The sequence below is a fragment of the Lissotriton helveticus genome, chromosome 1_1 (genome assembly GCF_964261635.1).
Source record: "Lissotriton helveticus chromosome 1_1, aLisHel1.1, whole genome shotgun sequence".
Classification (NCBI taxonomy): Eukaryota; Metazoa; Chordata; class Amphibia; order Caudata; family Salamandridae; genus Lissotriton; species Lissotriton helveticus.
The window spans coordinates 1,834,224,075-1,834,249,238 of NC_136057.1; the positions used below are offsets into that span (position 1 = coordinate 1,834,224,075).

The following is a 25,164-nucleotide window of genomic DNA, read 5'->3' on the forward strand; positions in this document are numbered from 1 at the left end:
TCCTAGGCAATAAGGCTCCATGTCTAACTAGGTTCGGATTCCAACAGGTATTTCATGCAGGTTTCACTCGGGGCTCCTGTGGGACCGCTATTCTTATTCATGCTCATGTCCCCTTCATCCATACTAAACCTTGGGTGGACCCTGGGGGTAGATACGTTCTCCTGACGGGAACGCTTTCTGGTGAACCGCTCATGCTGGGCAGTGTATATACGCCCCAGCCCCTTGGGACTGCGTTTGTGGAAGGACTGACACGTCTGTGGGACCAACTCCCAGAGGCTCTGTCCCTTTTAGGTGGCGATTGGAATGACATTATGATGCCAATCGATAGGAGACGGGGATCGGGGTCGGTTCCCCCCACAGGTACCTCTAAATTATCATCGCTTACAGGGGTACTGGGTTGGGCGGATCTATTGCGGGAATACCATCCCACCAAGATAGGCTACACATACATGTCAGCGGTACATGGCTCTATGTCTCGATTAGACTACCTGTTCACACCACGGAGCTATGTCCACAGGTTTTCCCAGGTCTCGTATCTTCCGAGAGGGTTATCAGATCATTCACCAGTCACTGTGACACTGCTCTTAAATTTTCAAAAGCCCCCCTCAGATGGCGGATGTCCCCGTGGCATCTGCGGGATCTTGATTACCAGGAGTGTCTCCACACTGCGATTCACGATTATCTTACCCTAAATGTTGACTCCTCCCCCTCTGAAGTAACCCTCTGGGAGGCCCTGAAAACTACTATTAGGGGGGTGGACATTAGTTATAGGACTAACGACAAGCACAAGCGCTCCACTCATAGGTCCGAACTATAGGCCCAGTGCATTTCCTTGGAAGCGAAATACTTGTTAGAGCCCACTCCGACTCTTCTGAGAAATCTGTCCCTTGCACAGCAGTAGCCACACTATCACCTTACAGAGGAGGCGATAGAAATATGGTTGGCATCTCAACATTGGATATACCAGTGGGGGAAAAATCCAGTAAAATGCTGCAGAGATTATGTCAAGCCGGGCATGGCCCGGCCATAGTTCCACCCATCAGGGTTAGTGATGGTGCCTTTCGTACAGTCCCCACGGAGGTGGTGGAGGAATTTGCACGTCATTTTTCCATGCTGTATAGCCAGAGGGAACAGATCTCAGGAGATCTCATCACAGAGTTCCTACGGGATATCCCCCCTCAACAGCTATCAGATCAGATAAAAGACCAATTAGACGCCCCCCATTACAATAGACCAACTAACAGCCGCAGTAAACGTGATGCGTCCAGGTCGGGATCCGGGTCCTAACGGGTTCCCTGTGGAGTTCCTTCGCTCCCATATGACCACGCTGGACCCACATTTATTGGGAACGATCCACAAGGCCCTTGAGGAGCGGCTACTGCCTCGGGACTGGCGTCAAGCTGAAATTGTCCTCTTTTTAAAGCCCGGCCGTCCACCAGAGGATCCGTCCTCATACCGCCCTATCTCCCTAATCAACTTCGAATCAAAATTAATGGGGAAAGTCTTGCCGGACTGCTTGCGGTCATGCATTCAGGATCTAGTATATTTGGACCAATCTGGCTTTATGCCACATCGGGCCACCCGACATAACATCCGCCGGGTTCACAATGCTATGGCTTTGGCCCCGGAGCTGGGATGCCATGCCGCCTTACTCTTGGCAGATATAGATAAGGCCTTCAGCTGGGAGTACCTCTTCCAACTCCTAGAAGTGATTAATTTCGGTCCACGTTTTCTAGCATACGTGCGCCTACTGTGCATATCGCTGGCCATCGTTCTCCCTTCTTCCCTATTGGTCGAGGCACATGGCAGGGCTGCTCCCTGTCCCCTCTCCTCTTTGCCTTGGCGGTGGAGCCCCTAGTGGCGTGGGTTCGTGGGGATTCATCACTCAGAGGCTTTGACTGGCCACGCTCTCAGCCGGACCATATTGCGCTATACGCAGATAATGTCCTGTTTTTTAGGACCGACCCTTGGATCTCAGGCCCACGTATTCTGCAGTTCCTCCAGGTCATCGGCCAGACCTCTTGGATCCACACTAACCCTGCTAATCAGCGCTGTTTCCAGTCTGTGGCCATCAGGGCAGAGGCACTTGGGCATCCCAGTTAAAACACACCACGGAAGGTTTTTAAAATTTGGGAGTATTTGTGTCCTCCTGTCCTCAGATTTCGTGGGCACGCAACATAAATCCGCTCTTCACCAACCTTCGCGATGAGTCAGCTATCTGGTCTTCCCTACCTCTCTTGTTATATGGACGGTCTGCCATTTTTAAAATGGTCTCTCTCCCCAGGGTTCTCTACCGTCTTCAGAATTTCACATATCATATACCGCGGGTGTGGTTTGCGCAAATTAATCAGCAAATCAAAATGGAGAGAGAGGACTAGATAGGCTAGTCCGGATCCCCTGGTTTATATGCAGTAATATCAAGAAAGGACTAGCTTAGTTGTGTTGGCGAGACTCAGAGGGTACGTCTGTGGGCAAACCATTTGGTTTGGTCATGAAGCCCTCACCCACCAACCTAGTTGGTGGCATGCTTCATCATCGGGCCCACCACAGTGACACCGAATGTGTCCCGGGTGTGCTGCGACTCCAGATTACTGAGGAGCTGGTATACTTACTGAGTGTGCTGTGATAAGTGGGTGTGAACGTGATGTTAAAAGCTATGCAGGTGGTCCCAGTTCCCGAGGGTATAAGGATAATTTTAATATCTGGGCCCCTGCTAGCAGATAAAAAGGCAAATGGACGTTGTGGAGTGAATTATGAGCTCCTACGTCCTATGTGGTCTACATGTTTCAGCCAGGCCTTTTGTTTACAACTGGCTTTCCTCAGGACCAATACATATAACATAGAGACACAAACAGACATACAAGGTAGAGCCAATGAGAATTGTATTTTTGTAACACAACATGTTGCCGGCTTCTAATGTGCGTGAACGACCTAGAGCGGCAGGTAGAACGTGGCCATGAGGATTTGCATGGCAGGTGTGATTATAGCGTTATTTTACAGCGTAGTGGCGGTGGTGGGCTAAACAGCGATGCGAGCGTAGCGTGAGGTGCAGGTAAGTATAATACATAATTCCTCACACTTGCTATTTGCTGTTAAAGCCTCCTGGGTCACCTGGCAGGGAGAGAAGACCCTAGGCATTGTAAAAAGGCATAGGTTAGGGCTGAACCTGTGGAAGAAAGATACTGCTGCTTACCAGATCGTAGAGGTGAATCAGCATGGTTACTCACGGAATTGCCGATCTGCGTGCTCCTGCGACCTATCGTCCTGCTCCGGTGTCCCGAGTGAGAGTTTAGAGCTTCGAGGACGGCTTTAAATAGCCTGTTTCATTCGTAGCACCTGGGGCAGGAAATAGAGGGTGTGGTCGCGCAGAAAGCATGGAGTCATCTCCCGTACTGCGCATGTGTGCTAGACAAGTGCTGGTAGCGGTCAATGCTGGTTTCGCGCATGCGCGGAGTATAGACTCTGTGCTGGTGCGCTTGCGCAATACGTGCTAGTGCGGTTCAGTGGTGATGGCAGCGCTAGGGAGTAACTAACCATGTTGCGGTCAAGTAAAAGGATAGGCCTATATGCCAATCGTGATGGGGACTGGATGGTGAATTTAAAAATAAGAGTTAAAACGAGATTAGAGGGGATTAAAAATAGTACAGACTTGGGACAGACCACGAGTCAGAGCGAGTCTAGGAATGGAACAAGGGGATGGTTAGTTTGACAGCGCATTCCACGGAATGGAATCATTAAGCCCCTCTATATGTGTAGAGAGGCGGTATATCCAGCGCTGTTCTTTGGTGAGAAGAGTTTTCTCATTACAGTCAGATACTGCGAATTGTTCAATCACTGTCCATGTAAAGTCATTTGGGGTGTGATTTTGGGTGAGGAAGTGTTGTGTCAGTTTACTGATGTTTTTACCACAGCGCATGGTGCTTCTGTGTTCAGTCATCCTGGTTCTGACTTTTCGGGTGGTCATGCCAATGTATCTGAGACCACACCGGCATGTGATGAGGTACACAAGATTGGATGAGTTACAATTGGTAAACTGGCGTTGTATCCAGGTTTTGCCGTTTTCCAGGGACAGTGTCTTGGAAGGGGTGGTCAAATGACAGACACTACAGTTGTTACAGGGTTGGTGGCCTGTTATTTTAGGTAGGCCCCATGCGTTTAAGATCGTGTTGCCTGTCGGCCGTGGATTTTTCTTTGGTCTAGTGGACACCAATTGCATAAGCAGCAGTATCTTTCTTCCACAGGTTCAGCCCTAACCTATGCCTTTTTACAATGCCTAGGGTCTTCTCTCCCTGCCAGGTGACAGCAAATAGCAAGTGTGAGGAATTATGTATTATACTTACCTGCACCTCACGCTACGCTCGCATCACTGTTTAGCCCACCACCGCCACTACGCTGTAAAATAACGCTATAATCACACCTGCCATGCAAATCCTCATGGCCACGTTCTACCTGCCGCTCTAGGTCATTCACGCACCTTAGAAGCCGGCGACATGTTGTGTTACAAAAATACAATTCTCATTGGCTCTACCTTGTATGTCTGTTTGTGTCTCTATGTTATATGTACAGTAAAGCAGAGGGAATCCCCCTCTAACACGTATAGCACCTTAGCGAGTGCGACACTTTTTTAACACACACCAACCACTTAATATAGTTTATTTACTTTATCACCCACACATACTCATTGGTCCTGAGGAAAGCCAGTTGTAAACAAAAGGCCTGGCTGAAACATGTAGACCACATAGGACGTAGGAGCTCATAATTCACTCCACAACGTCCATTTGCCTTTTTATCTGCTAGCAGGGGCCCAGATATTAAAATTATCCTTATACCCTCGGGAACTGGGACCACCTGCATAGCTTTTAACATCACGTTCACACCCACTTATCACAGCACACTCAGTAAGTATACCAGCTCCTCAGTAATCTGGAGTCGCAGCACACCCGGGACACATTCGGTGTCACTGTGGTGGGCCTGATGAGGAAGCATGCCACCAACTAGGTTGGTGGGTGAGGGCTTCATGACCAAACCAAATGGTTTGCCCACAGACGTACCCTCTGAGTCTCGCCAACACAACTAAGCTAGTCCTTTCTTGATATTATTGCGCAAATTAATGCCATACATATGAAACTTTCATGGGGGGGAGGGGCGATTCGAGTGACACTTCAGACCTGTGCGTAATCCACCGATTGTGGAGGCATCGCTGCTGCAGACGTATACTCCTACTGCGTGGTGGCTCATCTGTTAATCATTAACGACTGGTGGTATAATTCACCTACGGACCCAGCGTTCACATTAGAACATGCTGCCATGGGGAGGACTCCCCTTTTGAAATTACTCTACAGCGCACAGTCTCTACTTTTTACCACACGCCAGCCGAACAACGATCAGGTTGTGGCGGTATACAGTTTGGCGAATGGGATGGCGCATGCGGCTGAAGCAGGCGACGCCCTTATGGTACGGTAATTATTTACATCAGGTGGTCGCACTGAAAGGGTTCCGCCAATAGGACCTGATTGGTATTTCCACTCTGGGGGACAATATGCAGGGCACCGTCCTTAAATAATTTCAGCGACTGCAGGAGGAGTTCCATCTCCATAAAACCCAGTTCTATAGGTACCTCCAACTACGTCGTGCTTAGACCGCCAAACTTGCAAACATGACCGACCTCCCTGAATTTCATCTGCTAGAAGGCCGCCTTTTTATGGGTGATCTAGGTGCACACAAAATAAGACAGATATACCAGATGCTGACGACGCACTCCAACACGACCCTACATAGAACGAGGCAGATGTGGCAGGATGACATCCCAGACCTGACGGACGATGACTGGGCGGAGACGATAGCTAGTCCTTGTCTAGATACCGTCTTATTCAGTTTAAGTATGTTCATTGCGTTTATTACACTTGTCTTCGTCTTTGGAAGATGGGAGTTGTGGCTTCCCCTCAGTGCTTACGCTGTCACAGAGAGGAGGGGATATTTCTCCATACGGTATGGAGCTGTGTGGCTTTACAGCCCTTCTGGCTTAGGGTGTCAACGTGCCTTAAAGAGGTGCTGTCCTGGGTCCTTCCGCGCGATGCCTACTGTTTTTACTTCATAGTGCAGAAGACATAGGTAGGAACCGATATAAGCAACACCTACTCTTTCTCCCCCCACAATCGCCAAACGTGATATTGCTCAATTATGGAAGGGTACTTCTGCACCGACAATAGGAAAGTGGCAAAGAGTGCTAGACAAATGCATGGGTGCAGAGATGGCGTTTTTTCAAGCAAGGGGTGGCCCTAAAAAACATAGAAAAATATGGTCTTGATGGGCTACATACCGGGGCATTGACCTTCCTCCACTTCCAGCACAATCCCCGTAAAAGTACACAGACCACAATGTACAAAGTATTGTTTTATCTTTTTTGGTATATGCAGGTATTGAAATTTGCTTGCCAATGTGGATGGGGTGGGAAAGTCTGCGTGCAGTTTTCAGTTTATTCTCTTTTGTTATGTATACGAACTGTTCCCATTGATATTTCCATGTCTGGTAACCCTGTATTACTTTGCCTTCCTGTGGATTATGTCGGGCCCTCGCCCACGTGGTACTTTCAAAAACCTAATAAAATAAATATTTTTTTTTTAAAAGGCCACGCCAGATTGGCGGCAGCCATGGGGGAAACATTATCCAATCGGATATGGGAATAAATATATGCTGGAGTCCAAACAGTCAGCTCAAAGCATTATTTACATTGATCTAATTTAACTACACACACCAGGCCTATCTAACCCCAAAACTCCAACATAACGTTTACAACGGCCGCTCAGCTGAATGCCCTCGCTAATTTATTTGGAATTGTGACTGGAGACTAAGCACGTCGGGTAGCAGAAATACCGGGGACAAACATTTGCTGCATTGTCATTTATCATTGAAGTCAGGAGGTCCGTATACATCTCGTAAAGGTCTTGGTTGGCCTTGCGGTGCCTCAAGGGGTGTTTTATTTGAAGTCTGATGGTTAATTGCCCCTGATGAAGGGACAGTTTGTCCCGAAATGCATTGGGCGTCGGTTCTCTAAATATTGTCATTATATAATTATTGTTAACACATATAGAGAATGCTGTTTAATAATTGAATTGAGAAAAAAAACACTTTTTGCGTGCAATGCTTTAAATTGCATTTTTTTCCGAAAAATATGTAAAGACAAGAATAAAAAGAAATAATTTTGATTGGAACGAATAATCATTGTTGCAAATGATTCATAAATTATGTAATTCCTATATAGCTATGCACCCTACAGCCCAAGTTGCCTTAGGAACTTGGCCACTTACATACTCGCTTTAGACACCCCATAGCGGATTTTTTGCACATAGTGAGGCAATGTCCCTCCTTGGAACAGTACTGGAAAGATATAGGCCACTGGTTGGGACATACAAGTGAAACTTCATAATGTTTTGCTAGGCCTGATCCCCCCTCCCACTAACAAGAAACTAATTAGGAAGTTCCTGATGTTGGGTCTCTTCCTTGAAAAAAGACATATCCCTATCAGATAGCTGGTGTCGTCTCCCCAAGGATATGTCGGAATGGGAAGTGGACGAGGAAGTTCGAATGAAGCATGCTACCTATTACCCTTTTCCAACTTCGATGTGATCCAGGCCTACCTGGTGCATGTGCTGCATGGTATGTGTGAGATACACTGTTAGATTGTTTTTAGGGCTGGAATACCATTTCCCGATGACATCGTACCGGGTTGGTAGCTGACAGTTTATTATGTACCATCAAGAGAAGGAAAGCGGGGTAGAGGGATCTGTTGGGGAAATTATTTAATGTAGGCACTGTGAATTCAATCCTGGTAGACAAGCAGATGTTTTCAATGATGTCATATTTAAAAGATATCTTTTTTAAAAGGCCGTGCAAGGGGCCAGTAAATATGCCCCACAAAGTCTACAAATCACAGCTCTTGTTCTATGTGACTGCTTTTAAAAGAATTCAAAGGTGCAAGGAGACACAATAAGTACAGCAAGCAGTTGGATGGTTTGGCTACAAGGACAGACATCTTTTGCCACCAAAGGGACCACAGAAAAACCCTACCAGGAAAAACGACCTGGCCTTCTCCATTGGGAACATATGTATGCATGTGTGTGTGTGTGTGCATGTATTCATGACTCAATTACTTTCAATCAATGAAACATCACAGGTTTCCACCGCCCTCTGAACTATTAGGGATGTTTGGTCCTGAAGAAGGCCGTATGACCCCGACGGGTGCGGATAACATGTAGACCTACAGATGCAGAAGTGCCAGTCCTCTCCAGGCTTGCCAGGGGACAACAGTAATTAAACAGTCTTGATGGGTAGTTTTAGCACACTTTCTTTGAAGATCCCTTTTGCCCAACACTATCAAGAGATCATTGAACAAGACTGAGTTCATCCAGATGCATTGTTACATTTGATGATGGACTCTATGATGAAGCATGCCACATTGATTATGTGGGTGACAGTCCTTTTAGAAAACCGTCTTTGTGGTTTCTAGCAAGGCGTCAATGTGATTGTTGATATGGAGTCAAAGTTTTCTCATGTAGGATTTATTTTGTATGGTAAATAGGATTAAGTCGACTGCTTAATGCTTGACATTCTTCATGTAACATGTCTTAACATTCAATGGGTGTGACTTACAGCTCCTCTTCTGGTTGACTACCCTGCCTTAAAAAACGTGTTTAAATACAGCTTTCAATGTATCTTGACTTACATTTTTCCCATAACATAACTTTTTAAAATACTTATCAAATACTTTAATAATTTACACAGATCTTGTATTATACCTAAAATGTACCCCCAAGCTATGCTTGCAAATTCTCAAGATGCCCTTAAAGGGCTAACTAAATATCCCAATTAGATTGCCAAAATGCATACCCTTTTCATAAAGCATCGTGTAAATGATCCATGTCAAGGCAAATATAGTTAAACAAAGCCTCTAAGCTGCACCTTATCCACATCTGGATTTTTTGCTAGCAGCAGGGCAGGTCCCAAGGACATGGAACACCAATCATTTCTATTTTCAGGTAAAAAAGAACACAAAGCGAGGATATTTAAAAAAATTACAATGATGATTCAGGTCACTATAGCAACTACTCTTTAGAGTGATACATTTTTATGTGTTTAACGATTTCCTGATCATATCATGTTAAACCCTGTGTGCTATACCATCTGTATTACGTCCTCAGGTGGAGACCATCGGAGATGCCTACATGGTGGCCAGTGGACTACCAGATAGGAACGGCAACCGGCACGCAGTGGATATCTGCCGTATGGCACTGGACATCCTCAGCTTTATGGGAACCTTCCAGCTCCAGCACCTGCCAGGACTGCCGGTGTGGATACGCATCGGGATTCACTCTGGTATGAGGGGATATGATCATGGGAGAGGGGGGGACACTTAGTAGCACCCTATAAAGTATCTCAGAAGAAACACCAATTGACAGTCTTGACTGGAACAATTACACTCTACAATCTTACTAGACATTAACCATCTTGACTTTGTAAAGCATGGTCTGTTTTATTACCCCTTGGTGAGGTCCTACTTTTTGGGGCATGTTACCAACGAGTTGCGATAATTATAGCAAAGGGCGCTTAGCGCTGTTTTTCCTATCGCCTGCTATCTCTGGATATCATCGGCGTGAAAGCTCGGTATTATCAACTCTCATCTCAAAATCGATAAGAAATCCAGCGATAGTGGCGAAAGCACCCATTATCGTGAGAAATCCAGAGATAACTGAGCAGCGATAATAGAAATGATCGCTGATACGATAGTGTGTACTTAACCATACAATCCACCTCCCATAGTCAATAAGGCTAAGTCAGGTTTTTTGCAGGCGTTAGAATCATGCGATAATGGGGGCTTAGCCCACCTTTTGTTATTGCTTCGCTGTTCAGGGGCCGCGTTGTTAAAGCGCAATGTTGGTTTTGCAATCATTTCTCATGTTGTCTTAGGAGGGAAAGACTACTTTGCCTCTCATTAGCGATAGCTATCGCTTTCATGAGATGCATTACAAAATCTGCTGCTAACATGCGCTAATGTATGTTAGCAACGCCTTGATAATATTGAGATAAAATAATCGCCGCTTTTTCGGTGCTATGTGCCGAAAAGCGGCGATATATCTCTTGACAATATGCCCCTTCTTCGCTTGTTGCTGTTTTGTGCCTGTAAAAGGGTTAGTCATGTTTAGGGGCTGTAGGTATGGCTTTACTCCTGCAAAGGTCTTTTTAAAAAATATATTTTTATTGTTGTAACAAAAGTTTTAAATTTTACACACTGCAAAATGACAAAGTACGAAAAGGTAACCTGCATTAGTCCCATTACACATATATGACATTCGTAGTTCATATTTCATTTTAGGAGAAGAGACGATCCTGCAAAGGTCTGAGGAGAAATTACTATTAAAACCAAATGCAAGCATTCCGTCCATCATTTTTTTTTGCTGTAACACTTTTCGCCCTAAGTGGGATTGGTATTCCCAGACGTGGGTCCCTTGCTCACTGTGCCACTGGATTCAAGCTAGCCTGGCTGAAGAAGGGTGAGATACCCTGAAACTGGTCCCAGGATGCGTGTTTCCAGTCCAGGGTGGAGCTGGCCTGGCAGTTCGGGCTGGACTGTTGCCATTGGGTGCAGGGTCAAGACTGATTTGCATATGGCTGGGTCCAAACTGGAATGGCATGGTGAGAAAAAAACCGACGGATTTAGGCCCAGATCACTGTACTGGGGTGAATGTATGACATTGTTCTGCATTCCGTCCATCAATTGTTCTTTTTGCATGTGTCACCCCGATTGGGATGGGTATGCCCAGACTTGGGTCCCGTGCTCTCCATGCCACTGGAGTCAAGCTATTGTGGCTGATGAGGGCTGAAAGCTTGATACCGGTCCTAGGATGCTTGCTTCCAGTCCAAGGAGGACCTGGCCTGGCAGTTTGGGCTGGACTGTTCCCATTGGGCGCAGGGTCCTGACTGATTTGCATATGGCTGGGTCGTAACTGGAATGGCATGGTGAGCAAAAAACGATGGATTTAGGACCAGATCTCTGTACTGGGGTGAATGTATGACATTGTTCTGCATTCTGTCCATCAATTGTTCTTTTTGCAATATAGGGTCATTAGGTCTATTGTGAGGAGGCTGACCACAGCCTATTTAGGTGCAAGTGGGACTGTGCTCAGCTCTGCCCATCCCCATCCTGCCAATTGATGGCCCATTAAGGCTCAGCTAATCCCACTAGTGTGTGAATGTCTGGAGGGAATTCACAAAGTCTGTCAGCTGCACCCAGTCATGTGACCTAAAGCAAGCCGCTGGCACAAGGGTTAGGAAAATGCCAACTTTCTAAAAGTGGTATCTGCAAACTTGTAAGGATGCATTTGACTTTACCATTAAAGAAGGTTTATCATAACAAATGCATAGGTACCAAACGTGGTATAAATTAGGAATTACAGCTTATTAAATGTAATAAGAAATCCCCAATGTGATCATATGGAAGCGGTAGGCCTCACAGTAGTGAAAAATAAATTTGGGAGTTTTTCACTGCCAGAACATGTAAAATTTAAAAGTACATGTCCTACCTTTTAATTACACTGCACATTGACCTATGGACTACCTAGGGCTACCTTAGGGGAGACTAATATGTAACAAAAGGGGAGTTTAAGCCTTGGCAAGGGGTTTTAAATGCCAAGTTGACATAGAAATGTGACATTGCAGTCAGGCTACAATGACTGGCCTCAGACAAGTTCTAGAGTGCTACTTAGGTGGGTAGCACAATATGTGCTGCAGACCCATGGGTAGCATTTGATTTACATGCCCTGTGTACATGGTATACCACTCTACAAGGGACTTACAAGTAAATGAAATATGCCAAACAGGTGTAAAGCAATTATACTGTGCTTTAGGGAGAGAGCACAAGACCTTTAGCACTTGTTAGCAGTGGTAAAGTGCACAGAGTCCTGAGGCCAACAAACATTAATTCAGCAAAAGTAGGAGAGGAAGGCAAAAGGTTTGGGGGTGACCCTACAGAGAGGGCCATTTTCTAACTAGAAACAAATTGAAAGTCCGTTGGTGCACTCTATTAATTCTATAGTACTCTTATTTATCTGTGTAGGTTTCGTGCTACTTCATCCCAGTGCTTTGTCTGGAAGCACTCTAATTAAAGCTGGTTAAGGTAGGATGGAAGATTCCGCCCTGGTGGGTGTGTGCACTTTTACATGACAATCAAGTTTTCTCAGTTTATACTCTTCTGTAATGAGTTCATTCCACACTTTATCCTTGTTTCAAGAATGATATTTTATTTCATATTTCTTTGTATTTCTTTATTTCATTCTCCTTTGAATAAACCATATCATTATTGCTTCATGGTCTTTTTAGATTACCCACTGCATTTCGGGTCTTGAATATGACCCTTCCTCAGGGGTCTAGGTAGGAAAGAAACAGAAATTTAATGAGCTAGCCTCATGCAAATGTATATTATTTTCATACACACGTATACTAGACATAGGATTCACTTATATACAATTACATACATCTTCGTAGCTAATAGTTATCAAACGTAGTCTTCTTTACATACATAGTCTCAGGTTAGTGGCCAAAGTGAGAATTTCACTCGAAGGATTATCGAACTGTGGTGTGAATCTTACAATCATAATGGTAAAAAGAGTCATCAGGTTAACTGATCGTGGATAAGCGAATCGTAAAGATATAGCTACATATAATCAATAAATTTGTGGTCTGGTGTATCGGAGGTGGGAGCTATGGCGTGCTAATAGGTGCCGAACTGAATCAAGGGTTCGAAGTCGCTGATAATAATAGTGCAACCAAAATACAAACAAAGTGGATTCTGACTGGGGTGGGGGGTTCATAAGTATTAAATACTTTAAACCGCTAAAGGTAGACTTACTATCAAAAAAAGCTTAGTCGGGTTCGGCATTCTCCCGTCATGCGCGGTCTCGAGATTCCAGTGACCAATAGGAATCGGTTTGTTAGAAATGGGTTGATATCGGCTATCAAAAAGTGGTTTCTATTGGGCGGAAGGTATCATGTGATCGCAATGTGATCGAGGAAGTCAACAATGTAATATACCTAGAATGATTACATGATCCTATTCTAAGACTAGTGTGGTACATTAATATCAGCATGTGTATTGAAATAGCGAAAAATATAAATATAAATGTGGGGAAAAATATAAATGTGGCGAAAAATATAAATGCCGAAAGGATTAAATGGCGAGCAGAATTAAAAAGTGGATCAAAATTATACATTGAATATTAAAAGAATGGGTGTGTATGGAGTGTGACTCCTTTATATGTTCACGAAGAGAAATTGTCGGCCATCTTGGGTGAGGATCGATTCAGTTATACTACCTGTGTAGGTTATGCAGGTTTACAAATACATTCATTTATAACAGTATTTACAAAAAACATGATAATTCAATTCTGACATTGAGTCCTTGGGGACAAAGACTCCCCATCTTCCGTATCCAATAATATTCAGCTCTAGGGTCTTTGTTTATGAGGATCTGTGTCTCTCTGTATGTGTATTACTTCCAAAACTGTAAATCTGAGTTGCGCAATATTATGACTCCTTTCTTGCCAGTGTGTAGCTACAGCAGATTTCAGATTCTTCAAACGTATATTGCTTTTATGTTCTGTAATTCTTATTTTTATTTTCCTTTCTGTTTGGCCTACATATAGTCTTCCACATGGGCATTTTATTCCATAAATAACGTTTTTGGTGTCACATGTGCTGGAATGTAGCAAAACGATTTTTTGTCCCGTCATTGGATGAGTAAATATTTGACCTTGATTTACATTATTGCAGTGGGTGCAATTTTCACATCTTTGCATTCCCTTGTATACTTCCTTTGTGTTTTTCTTTTTTTGGTTGGTTAATAGTTCTTTTATGTTTTTCGATCTGTGATAAGCAAAGGTTATTCGTTCTGCGAATAAAGGTTTCAAATCAGGTTCTTGAGTAATCAATGACCAGTGATTCTTCATTATTCTGGTGATTTGTTTAGCTTGTGTTGAATGTTTTAATATGCATACTGTAAGTTTGGAGTCAGATTTAATTTTGCCTTTTAGTAAGTCATCTCTATTCATAACCATTACTTTCTTTTTGGATTCTTCTAGCATTTCTCTGGGGTATCCTCGTTTTAGATATTTTTGGATATGATTGTCAATAGTAGTTGAAACATCATTGGGATCTGAAGTGATTCTTTTTTGTCCAATAAATTGTGATGTGGGTAAGTGCTTTTTGAGAGAGTAGTGATGAAAACTACCAAAGTGTAAACAGCTGTTTCGGTCTGTACTTTTTGTGTAAACATTGGTTTTTATTTTATTGTTTTCAATGGTGATCAAGACATCTAAAAACGCTAGTTGTTGGTTGTCAATTTGATGTGTGAATTTGATACGTTCATGTCTTGTATTCAATTTTTCAATATTTTCCACGAGTTTATGTTTGTCTCCTTTCCACAGTATAAAGATATCGTCTATGTATCTTTTGAATAAAATCACTCACAAGCTAAACAAATCACCAGAATAATGAAGAATCACTGGTCATTGATTACTCAAGAAACTGATTTGAAACCTTTATTTGCAGAACGAATAACCTTTGCTTATCACAGATCGAAAAACATAAAAGAACTATTAACCAACCAAAAAAAGGAAAACACAAAGGAAGTATACAAGGGAATGCAAAGATGTGAAAATTGCACTCACTGCAATAATGTAATTTAAGGTCAAATATTTACTCATCAAATGACGGGACAAAAAATCGCTTTGCTACATTCCAGCACATGTGACACCAAAAAGTTATTTATGGAATAAAATGCCCATGTGGAAAACTATATGTAGGCCAAACAGAAAGGAAAATAAAAATAAGAATTACAGAACATAAAAGCAATACACGTTTGAAGAATCTGAAATCCACTGTAGCTACACACTGGCAAGAAATGAGTCATAATATTGCGCAACTCAGATTTACCGTTTTGAAAGTAATAAACATACAGTGAGACACAGATCCTTATAAACAAAGACTTAGAGCTGAATATTATTGGATACGGAAGATGGGGATTCTTTGTCCCCAAGGATTCAACGACAGAATTGAATTAGCGTGTTTTTTGTAAATACTGTTATAAATGAATGTATTTGTAAACCTGCATAACCTAGACAGGTAGTATAACTGAATCAATCCTCACCCAAGATGGCCGACAATTTCTCTTCGTGAACATATAAAGGAGTCACACTCCATACACACCCATACTTTTAATATTCAATGTATAATTTTGATCCACTTTTTAATTCTGCTCGCCATTTAATCCTTTCGGCATTTATATTTTTCGCCACATTTATATTTATATTTTTCGCTATTTTCATACACATGGTGATATTAATGTACCGCACTAGTCTAAGACTAGGATCATGTCAATCATTCTAGTTATATTACATTTTTGACTTCCTCGATCACATCGCGATCACATGATACCTTCCCGCCCAATAGAAACCACTTTTTGATAGCCGATATCAACACATTTCTAACAAACCGATTCCTATTGGTCACTGGAATCTCGAGACCGCGCATGACGGGAGAACGGGAGAACGCCGAACCCGACTAAGCTTCTTTGGATAGTAAGTCTACCTTTAGCGGTTTAAAGTATTTAATACTTATGAACTCCCCAGCCCAGTCAGAATCCACTTTGTTTGTATTTTGGTTGCACTATTATTATCAGCGACTTCGAACCCTTGATTCAGTTCGGCACCTATTAGCACGCCATAGCTCCCACCTCCGATACACCAGACCACAAATATATTGATTATATGCAGCTATATCTTTACGATTCGGCTTATCCACGATCAGTTAACCTGATGACTCTTTTTACCATTATGATTGTAAGATTCACACCACAGTTCGATAATCCTACGAGTGAAATTCTCACTTTGGCCACTAACCTGAGACTATGTATGTAAAGAAGACTACGTTTGATAACTATTAGCTACGAAGATGTATGTAATTGTATATAAGTGAATCCTATGTCTAGTATACATGTGTATGAAAATAATATACATTTGCATGAGGCTAGCTCATTAAGTTTCTGTTTCTTTCCTACCTAGACCCCTGAGGAAGGGTCATATTCAAGCCCTGAAATGCATTGGGTAATCTAAAAAGACCATGAAGCAATTATGATATGGTTTATTCAAAGGAGAATGAAATAAAGAAATACAAAGAAATTTGAAATAAAATATCATTCTTGAAACAAGGATAAAGTGTGGAATGAACTCATTACAGAAGAGTATAAACTGAGAAAACTTGATTGTTATGTAAAAGGGCATGCACCCACCCGGGCGGAATCTTCCATCCTACCTTAAACATTTTCCAACTAGTAATGTAGTGGGCATCCTCCCTCGCTCTGTCATCTTAGTCTTCCTGGGCTACATGCCCATCTGAGATACTAAGATATCTTTTCACAGGCCTGTTTCTGGGATTCTACGCTGTACAAGATTTTCAAATGTTATGGTCTTTCCTGTCAGCTCCCTTAATGGTTGTATATAAGCCATCTTCCACTTCACATTCTGTTAGTGAATGGAGTGGATTCTGTTCAATGGCACTAGTGTCTTTGAAGTTTGGTAGTTCACCCACACCACTTTCCCACTAATTTAATGACGGTTCTTCACATTAGGGGCAGTCATTGTCTACTCAGCAATACCTTCAGCAGGTATTGTTGTTTAAAATTGGTATCTCGGTGGCTTGGTTACCTCGCATTCCAGTTGGTCTCAATTATGATTCTCCACCAGAGCCTTAGAGAAGCAGACAGAGCTTACTTCAGCAGGGACAGGGGGATTGGAACTCTAATTTTCATGCAAAATAAAGATTAATGTCTTCCCACGGCTTTACTTTATGGAAACAATACATTTGTATGGATTGCAAGCTTGCCTCTTCTCATTTTCTCAATCATCTATTTACAAGATTAAACTATGATTCCCATCCAGTGCCTTCTTCACAATTTCATGACTAACAGAAGCAATGCCCACAAACTAATTTATAGTGAGCTACAAGAACATGCCCCTGAACAGAATCAGATTGTTTGGTTCTGTTAGAAGATGCTGTGAGAAATATCATCTAAAGCTATTTCAAAACTGACTCATCCTTGGCATATATTCTAAAAGCGCCTGTGGCTGAAGCAGCAGTAAGTTTGTTTGGTTCTTCCTCATTCTTTGTTTGATCTTCTAACATACTTTGATTGTCCTTTTCTCTATCAGGCCCATGTGCAGCTGGTGTAGTTGGGATCAAGATGCCACGCTATTGTTTATTTGGCGATACTGTGAACACAGCCTCAAGGATGGAATCAACTGGTCTGCGTAAGCACATTCTTCTGCCTTGCACTGACATGCGTACACCTACAGATGCATTCTAATTTATAGTGTACTGACTTTCTGAGTTTGACAATTCAAAGAGCAAAACGGGACATGATCTACCTAGGATGCATTGAGGAGGTTAGACAGCAGTGAGAAATCCTGGGGATGGAGAGAAGAATTTGTTACCATACATCTATTGAAAGCACTACCACGTCATATTGAGTTTAGATTTTAGTTTCTTGATTTCCTAACTAACATAAAATGTATTTCATCTCCTCACCAGTAGTCCACATTTATCTGCCTAAGTCCATTTACTGGTGCCCTCATTTGCTTCCTTTGTTGCTAACTGAACATGTTTTCCTTTCACAGTTCTCCTGGTGTGGTACTAACACTTTACTTTCCCTAGATACTATTCCAGAGGCAAGCCAAATAGTCACAGAAACTCTACAGTGAAGACTAGCAGACAGCTGATATTTTTTCATACCGTGGCACATTTCTTTTACTTGGCCATTATAGGAGTCTAATCCTGCCAAGGTGTACCAGACATCATGGAACACCACAAGATGCCCTTCCTGCCTCTCTACACTGGACGCTATGTCATAGTCCGAAACAACAATCTGAAATATTGTGATTTCAAATTGGTGTGATAATTTGTTGTAGGGTGGCCAGTTAGAATATCTGAACCTCAAGGCACAGGAAGACAGCAAGATCCACATTTTAAGTGTAGGGTGACAATGATCTCAGGCGGTAGAAATGAAAGATGGAATCATTTGATTTCAGTTTATCCCGTGGAATATAGAGACAAGTTGATTCAATTCTTTTTTAATTCTGGTGAATAAATCTGATCCTCGTTCCTTACCTAACCTTCTTGATAAAAATAAGGATCCTATTATATAAAAAGTGAGCTAAAGGGAAGCACTCTGAGATAAGTGCTTGGAGACTGAACATTGGAAAGCAAGTTAATTGTGATGCATGTTTCATTTTCAGCTCTACGGATTCATGTCAGCAAGTCAACCATTGACATCTTGCAGAGGACAGAATGCAAGTTCCAGTATGAGATGAGAGGAGAGACCTATCTGAAGGTAAAAATGGGAATTAATTTTTTTTATCTATGTAACACATATAAGAGAGGATATCTATCTATCTACTAACTGCATAGCGCATATGAGAGAGGATAAACCTAAGTATAGGTATGCAACTCAAAAGGCAGCCATCCATTCACAAAACATACTCAAAAGAAAGACAGCATACCTCAGATAGCATGCCAGAGAGTCGGGAAAACAACTGTAGATCAGACACATAAGACAGTTTACACACCTCTGGGGGAAACCCAAATGCGATAGCGAGCACCTACAAGACGGTTGAAAGCCTTCCTACAGGTAAAACAGGTGAAAGAGGGAAGTCCTGCCTACATGTAACATTCATTACAGAACAGGTACATAGAAAGGTATGCAATCTTTACTCCACAGTTTTTAGTTTGTAGAGCCTTTACTCCTCATCCTTTACTATTCATGTGCATTTACTGCTAAGTCTTTACTCCCCAGGTAAAGGGTTGTTTAGGGTTAAGGGATTTGTAGTGAAAAAATGGGTAAGGGTAATTTTAAGGTTTAGATGTGATAAGAAGTAAAGGAGAGTAAGAGGGATTTTAAGGTAAAGGGTTTGTAAAGGTAAAGGGAGAAAGGGTCATTTTAGGGTTTTGAGTTGGGTAGAGGTAAAAGGGGTAAGAGTTATTTTTGGAGTTTAGGGGTGGGTAGAGGTAAAGGGGCTAAGTATGATTTCAGAGTTAAGGGGTGGGTAGATGTAAAGGGGGTAATGGTGATTTTAGGGTTGACGTGTTGGTAGAGGTAAAGGGGGTAACGGTGATTTTAGGGTTAAGGGGTGAATACAGGTAAAGAAGGGTAAGGGTGATTTTAGAGTTAAGGGATATGTCGTGTTAAAGGGAGGTAATGGGTGCTATTTTAGGGTTAAGGGTTGCATACAGATATAGGGGGAAATGGTTTGTGATGGTTCAAGGGGGGGGCTGAGGTGATGTGAGGAAAGGGTGTTCTTTTTACAAAGAAGGAGAATTTGGAGTGGTTGCCCCAAAAATATACAACAGCACAATATAAAAAAGCACTATAAAATAGCAGGCTGGGGCAGCCAACCCCCCAAAAAGGGGTGGTTTATATATATATTCACTGAGAAAATCAAAGGTTAAAGTAACATTATAGTTAGGTGGATTTGTCAGTGACAACAGAAATTCACCAGTTATAGTTATAAGTGCTGACTATAACTTGCGCCCTACCATGCACTGCTTATGATCTCACATATGACATCACTTATGACATGTTCTGACATCATTTATGACATCACTGATGACATCTCAAATGGCATCATTGATGACATCACTAATTACGTCATCCAAACTTCTTTTGTACACATTGCTCTGTAACCAGGAATGCCATTCGAGCTATGAAAGTAAATGCAAAATAGCTCAGAATAATATTAAGCCTCTTTAATGCTATCATCCATACAAACCCCATAGGTAAAGCAAGCTTGTGTTATTTGCAACATTGACCCTATACCATATACTTTTTGGGTACCAAATTCATGTTGACTATGAAGGGGGTACCCTATTCTGCACACTGTGTTCAATCTGTACACAACAGTTCATGGAAAACCCAGGATTCTCCAGATTCTCAAAGCCCTGTTACATAACTAATGTCATACTACGGACACTCTTTACCTGTATCAAACCCATGACAGTCACTGACACTATATTGGGAGAGGAAGTGGATATAAGTAGGAAATAGGTTCTGTTAGCACTGCTTACACTATTGCGAAAGTTTACTCTGTACCACACTGTTTACCAACAGTGAAACTCTCATGAGAAATACACCACAGAGTATTAAAACTAAGCATGGTGTACACGCTATGCTGTACTTGTCCAATGAGAGACTGTTCTCTTACAATAACTAAGGTCTGAAGGTTCTAAAGGTCATACTACCTACAGCCTTCATACTGAGGTGAACACTTTACAGATGCCCATTTTATGAAGCAAAAAAAGCACATGGACATTGTCTTATACCTGGTGCACACAGTCTTCTATGTTACATAGAAATTGTCATACTGACACAATTCTGCCTAATAACTAAAGGGTGCTTACAATACGTAGAGCCAGATTATGACTTTGGTGGTACAGCGGTAGGTCCACCCTGCTGCCACACTGCCAAAGCCATGGTCAGACCACCCGCCAGATTTTGAGTTTCCTCCTGTCTGGCGGGCTTTGTTATTGATGTTTCCTCAGCAGTGCCCTGAAAATAGGGACCGAAATTGGAATGCCAAAAACAGTTCCTGGATGGCGTGGACTGAAAAGTCCATGCCGTGCAGGAACTGGTGTGCCTGCACGCCCCCCTTTGTGCATCCACAGGGCGTGAAGCACTGGGGGCCTGTTTCCCCTCCGCCACTGTTTTCATGGCGGTAGAACCGCCATAAAAAGCGCAGTGAAGAGGAAACTTGTAATATGCTTGGCTGGGGTATACACTCAAAATATCGAGTTTTTAATATCGAGTTACATTTATATCGAGTTAAAAATATAGAATGGACACAATATCGAAAGGACAAAATATAGACTACAAAAATATCGAATAGAATAGCATTAATATCGAATCAAAAATATAGAATGGACAAAATAATAAATGGACAGAATATAGAAAACAAAAATATAGAATGACAGAATATAGACAACAAAAATATAGAATGGACAGAATATAGACAACAAAAATATTGAATTTGAGGTAAGTAGGTTAATATTCATTTTTTTAAGTATTTTTACGTTAGTGTATGTGTGAAAAGTGTATATTTATTTTATAATTTATTTTAATTAATTAATTTTATGGTATTTAATTTTTGCGTAATATAATTCTGTAGCGGGTTGTGGGTTTATAGGGGAATAGGGTGGGAAGTAATTTAATTATAATTAATTAAATATGTTAATTTATTTATTGGTATTTATTTTGAATTAATTGTTAATTAATAATTAATTGGTAATTATTTTAATTAATTGATTAATTGATAGTTATGTTAATTTTATTAATGTATTTTCTGTAGCGGGTTGTGGGTTTATAGGGGAATAGGGTGGGAAGTAATTTAAATATAATTATTTACATTTTTAAATGTATTTATTGCTATTTATTTTGAATTCATTGATATTTAAATTTTTAATTGGTAATTAATTAAAATATAATTGGTAATTAATTGTAATTAATAGTTTAATTAATATTTATGTTAATGTTATTAATTTATTTTCTGTAGCGGGTTGTGGGTTTATAGGGGAATAGGGTGGGAAGTAATTTAATTGTAAATAATTAAATATTGTTATTTATTTATTGGTGTTTTGTTGTAATTTTTAATAATTTTTAATTGTTAATTGGTAAATAATTTGTATTAATTGGTAATTATTTGTAATAATTTTTTGTTCTTCTATTTTTAATTGATTAATTATTATATTATATAAAATTGTTAATTATTTTTAATTAATTTGTATTTGGGATTAACATTTAAGTTATTTTTATTCATATATGAAGTATTTACTTTCCCAACTGTTGCACTCTCTGGAGTGTGAATAGTAATTTTTACCCCTACGCTATCCAACGCTTTCTTTACTGTTGCACTCACTGGAGTGGGAATAGTCATTTTTACCTCTATGCTATCCAATGCTTTCCCTACTGTTGCACTCTTTGGAGTGGGAATAGTAATTTTTACCCCTACGCTATCCAAAAATGTCCCTACTCTTGCACTCTTTGGAGTGGGAATAGTAATTTTTACCCCTACGCTATCCAACGCTTTCCCTACTGTTGCACTCTCTGGAGTGGGAATAGTAATGTTTACCCCTACGCTATCCAACGCTTTCCCTACTGTGGCACTCACTGGAGTGGGAATAGTAATTGTTGGACTTGGCCCTTCTGGCAGGTTCACCCCTGAACTTTTTGCCTGGTATTATTAAATAATTGTGGTGATTTCGGGTCTTTGCGCACTTTGACACTGTGGCGCAGTGTAAAGTGCGTGCGCTCTGAGTGCGTGTGTGAGATTTGCCTGCCCTCCCATAGGAATGCATGGGGAATGTGTGCGTCCCTGGTAGTTCCTGATGCGTGGGGAGTGCAGGTGCGAGTTTGGTATGTGCGGACTCGTGTGATTAAATGCTGCGCAATGATGTATGCGGCGTGATTGTGTCTAGTGTGGAAGTGCCACTTCTAGAAGTGGGCATGGTTGTGTAATTTGTGTCTGGCGTGTGATTGGCTGGAGCTGGCTGGTGAGCCTGGCTCCAGGAGTCAGGATGGGTCTGCCCCGGTGGTGAGTGGTGAGATTAACATGCTGATGGCTGGGGAGGAGTGAACCTGGGACCTGAATAGGGCTGGGCTTTCCCCACACAATGCTGGCTCCACCCCCAGTGGTGCGTCTAATGACCCTAGCATGGCCAGTGAATAGTAAGAGGGGCTGAGCCCTTCAAGAATGCTCCCAAACCAGCTGCGCCTGGTTTTGCACCCACCCTGCACCTTTAGACAAAGGGATTTTTGTGTATAAAAAGAGGCTGTGACCTCTTGTAAAATGTTCTTTTTCTGACACTTGAATCTACCAGGGGCGTGCTGCTGCTGGGGACCAGGGGAAGGCTTGCCTCCCTGGGCCCTGCCCAGCCCCTGGATTGCTGATGGACTTCTTTTGGACCCTTCTGCCTTGCCTGGGGGGACTGGAGGACTTTTTCTTTGTTAGGAGCTGCCTGCTCTGCTTTCCATACCCCAGGATTCCTCCTTTACCTAGGAGGACCTTGTTGCCTGGGCCCTAGTTGCCTAAGGGGTCCTTCCTTAGGGTCCTGGTGCTGTCTGTGCCCCCAGCGCCTTGAGAGCGCTTTGTTTTCCATTTCTGGGCAGAGCGCTGTTGTTTTCCCTCTGAGGGAAGCGCTCCTGCCCTTTTTGTGCCCCGAGTGCGCAGGTGCCACCCTGCGTCTTTATTGGTATTGGATTATTTTTATACACGGGTGCCCACCCCGTTTATGGGTGCCTTAGCGAGTGCCCACCTCGCTTCTATGCTTTATTTTAGTACCGAGGGTGCCCACCCCTCCTTTCTGGCCGAGAATCACCGCCGCGGCCCGAGCCGCGTTAAAAAAATGGCCGTGAAAACGGGAAGTCAGGCGGCCGGGCGCCTGGAGCGGGGCGGGACTTCCGCTCGCTTACAGGAAGTCCCGCCCGCCGCGGCCGAGAAGGAGAAGCCACCCGAGACTGGAGGGCTTGCCTCTAAGACCCGGTGCCGAGATGGGGGACCGGGTGAACCAAGGCACTGTCAGGCGGGGCTCCCATGAGTAAGGAGAGCCCCGTGTGCCGCTGCCGGTGAAGGACGTCTGCCTCCGCCCCCTCCCCCCCAAGCCGGTGAGTGCAGCCAGGGGGTCCGGGTGGGGAGAGGCAGAGTAGGAGCGGTCCTGCCAGGAGAGCGGGCCGCTCCAGAGTGGCACAAGTGTTTCTTTGACTGAATAAGCGGACCCGCCATTACAGGCTGCTCACCTGATGCCCCCCTTCATTTCAAGGGCCACGTGGGGGGTCTTGGGGTCCCGGGGGCCCCATGTCTCCCCTAGAGCCCGTGCGTGGCTCCACCGATGTGCAGCCATGTTCCACCAGGGGAGATATTTTGCAGAGCCTGCGGGCTCCCACGAGGCCCCGTTGATTTTTAGAGTCCCCACGAGGGACTGGGGGACACGTTATTGTTAGAGCCAGATGGCTCAGTTTTGCGCAGCCAGAGGGCACATGTATTGTTCTAAAGAGCCCAGAGGGCTCCAACCTTTTGGGGGCACAGTAGTTCCTAGAGCCAGAGGGCTCCAACGCACATGTTTATTTCAGAGCCCGGTGGCTCCAAACCTTTGGCGCAGTTTTGGTTCCAGGGGCCAGTGAGGGCCCTGTCGCAGTGTTGTTGTTTCCCAGCTGCCCAGCAATTAGTGGGCAGCTGCACCGTTTAGGTTTTCTTTCCTCCTAGGGACTTGTACTTTGGACTCAGGAGTGAGTCGCACTCCTTCCTCCCTAACCTTGGCCTTCCCCAGCTGCGCAGCACTTATTGCCAGCTGCAGCGTTTAGGCCCTGTTCTGTCCCTGTCCTCAGCTGCCCAGCAAGAAGTGGGCAGCTGCCACGTTTAGGTTTTGGCGCAGTGGCGCAACCTGGACCTTGATGTGAGTTATGTGCTAAATATGATTTCTGCGCTAAATGTGATTTATATGCTATTATGAATCATGCGCTAATGCTTAGGGTGCTAGGAAATGTACTATGTGTTGTATGTTTTGCGCACCCTGTGTTCTGGTACCTCTGAATGTGTTTTTATGCATCATGTACAAAGTTGCTTTCCTTACACCGCTGAATGTATGTTTATGCATCATGTGTTTTCTTCTCCTACACCTCTGAATGTTGTGATGCATCATGTGTAATGTTCTCATGTTTATACCCCTAAATGTATATTGATACTTAGGTGGTTGTTCTTCCTAGTACAGGTGTTGCCAGTGAGGTCCTGGTTCCCTGTGTGACATTCTCCTAAGGTGGTTAGGGTTGCGTAGGTGGTACTTACTTCTTACCAGTGATTACTGGTTGTGTGCTAAATGATTATTTGGTGCTTAACTATCTCCAAGGGCCTGATACTGAGCTTGCCCCCTGACCAGAGTCCCAGGACCAGTGGACTCTATTGTGCCTTCCCTGACAAATTGCTGGGACTTGTCTGATCTCCTTGGGCCGCTGGGGCCTCGCCTGAAGTGTGCCTTGCTCACTCCCCTGCAACTTGTGCCTAGCCGCCCCCGCCAAGAGCC

General features: G+C 43.1%; 1 protein-coding gene across 1 annotated transcript in view; it reads left to right on the top strand.

Annotated features, from left to right (window-relative positions):
• The window catches only part of LOC144753527 (guanylyl cyclase C-like), a 632,982-nt gene that overhangs the window by 561,457 nt on the left and 46,361 nt on the right, over positions 1-25,164 (top strand). Inside the window, exons 23-25 of the mRNA XM_078641183.1 lie at positions 9,198-9,372; positions 17,256-17,354; positions 18,339-18,433. Coding sequence (XP_078497309.1) covers positions 9,198-9,372; positions 17,256-17,354; positions 18,339-18,433 — 369 coding nt within the window. The remainder of the gene's footprint in view (positions 1-9,197; positions 9,373-17,255; positions 17,355-18,338; positions 18,434-25,164) is intronic.